Consider the following 1,677-nt stretch of genomic DNA (forward strand, 5'->3'; position numbering starts at 1 on the left):
ATGAAAGTCTATTTTGCAAATCCCGAAACCCGAACCTCAGCCTCAACGATAAAAAAGATGTACCTCGGAGGAAGCATTGATCACAACCAATTTATCGAGTTGTGCATGGGTATGGCCACCGGCTTGCTCGAAGGCAAAGGGGACGGGTCAGCATCTGCCAGATCATATGACAGCAGGGCGACCTTTGAGGAACACCCGCGCAACATCCAGAGGGAAATGATGCACGCGCAATCGTTATTTTCCGATAAGGAAATGCGAAAGTATCTATCTACGGAGGATAGAAACAAGAGACTCTTGCAGCGTTTGAGCGAGGTAGCGGACCCAATGGAAGGACTACAGGCAAGGTTAGAGGCGTCCATCGAAGCAAAACTTCTCACACCGATCATGGCAGCATCCGCGGTAATCCTGCTCGGCCTTGCGGGGCCTGGGGCTCAGGAGATGAGCCTTGCAGAGCGGATCACTCTTTGGTACGAATTCTTTGTACATGAGCCAAGCACGTCGCGTTTATATCGTTACAACACGTTTATTACCAGCGCGCTTGAAGGTGACAACATGGAGTGGCGCGAAATACTCTCAAAAGTGGACACCCCTCTACTTCCTGAGACGGCTCGGTTGGCGCGTTTCAACCGGATTGCGCTAGAGGAGGCGCGGAAAGAGGCGGATAACACAGCGACAAATATCCAGGGAGGTGGCGGCCATGAAAAGAAATCGCAAAGATTGTTCAGGCGGGCAAAAGATGACAAACACGACCTGCTCGAGGGCGGGGCGCAATACGCACCCATTTTGGGCCCGGACGGATCACAAACTGGAGCTTTGGACTTGAGCAGCTGGGAAGAATTCGCCGCTACGCTTAACGCAAAGTTGGACGCCCTCAACGCCAATGATCGTGAGCTTGCTTCCCGGATATTGAACGAACGCATGCGCACGCAAACGCGCCAAACAAACCAAAAGAGTTACCAAGGACGAACTTATACAAACGGTGGCAGGCGAAACGGCTACGGCAACGGCGGCGCAGGAGGCAGAGGCCACACATACCGAGGAGGCGAACCGCAGGAAAATCCAAAAACTGATGCGCGACGGAACGGCAGCCGTCGTTTTGAAGGAGGAATCCACACACACATCAAAAAATATGTCGAATATTGCCCGCGAATTCGGCAAGGAGGTGTGGGGCGGCGATATGCTCGAAGGCAAAACATCAAACATAGAACTCGACGCAATTTACGAGCAGTACCTCCCACCAAAACGTATCGTTCCGTCGGATACAATGGTGTACTTGGACCGTGATAAAACCCAACAACTTACGAAGATGGTGCGCAAGCACGGCTTTGTGTATTTTCCAATCTTTATTATGAAGCATTGGATAGCGGGCATTTTGGAGCAAGACGACGAGGATGCAACAGGCATTCAGTTATCCCTTTATGATTCCGCACCATCCCCAATTTTGGAGCAACAACTCAATGAGAACCTCAAAAAGGTTTGGCCGGCTTTGCGTTTGGTGAAACAATTTTCGCCACGTCAGGAACGCTATAGCAATGATTGTGGGTTGTTCATGTCCGCGGCATTTTTCAGTCATTATTTACAATTAATGGTCGATCACCGGCGTGATTTGCCACGGTGTTTGCGACGACTATTTTTTGCGGCGTCGCAGTATCACCCGCCTCGTGATTATTTCCTCAC

The 1,677-nt window shown here is 50.8% G+C and overlaps 1 protein-coding gene across 1 annotated transcript; it reads left to right on the forward strand.

The window, feature by feature from the left end:
• JKF63_00677 (uncharacterized protein) lies at positions 1-1,284 on the forward strand (the record flags this gene model as incomplete). Its single annotated transcript, XM_067896728.1, has 1 exon — positions 1-1,284. The coding sequence occupies one exon, from the start codon at positions 1-3 to the stop codon at positions 1,282-1,284; it is 1,284 nt and encodes a 427-aa protein (XP_067752885.1).
• Positions 1,285-1,677: the final 393 nt, after the last annotated feature.

This window comes from Porcisia hertigi, chromosome 36 (assembly GCF_017918235.1).
Source record: "Porcisia hertigi strain C119 chromosome 36, whole genome shotgun sequence".
In the NCBI taxonomy this organism is placed as follows: Eukaryota; Euglenozoa; class Kinetoplastea; order Trypanosomatida; family Trypanosomatidae; genus Porcisia; species Porcisia hertigi.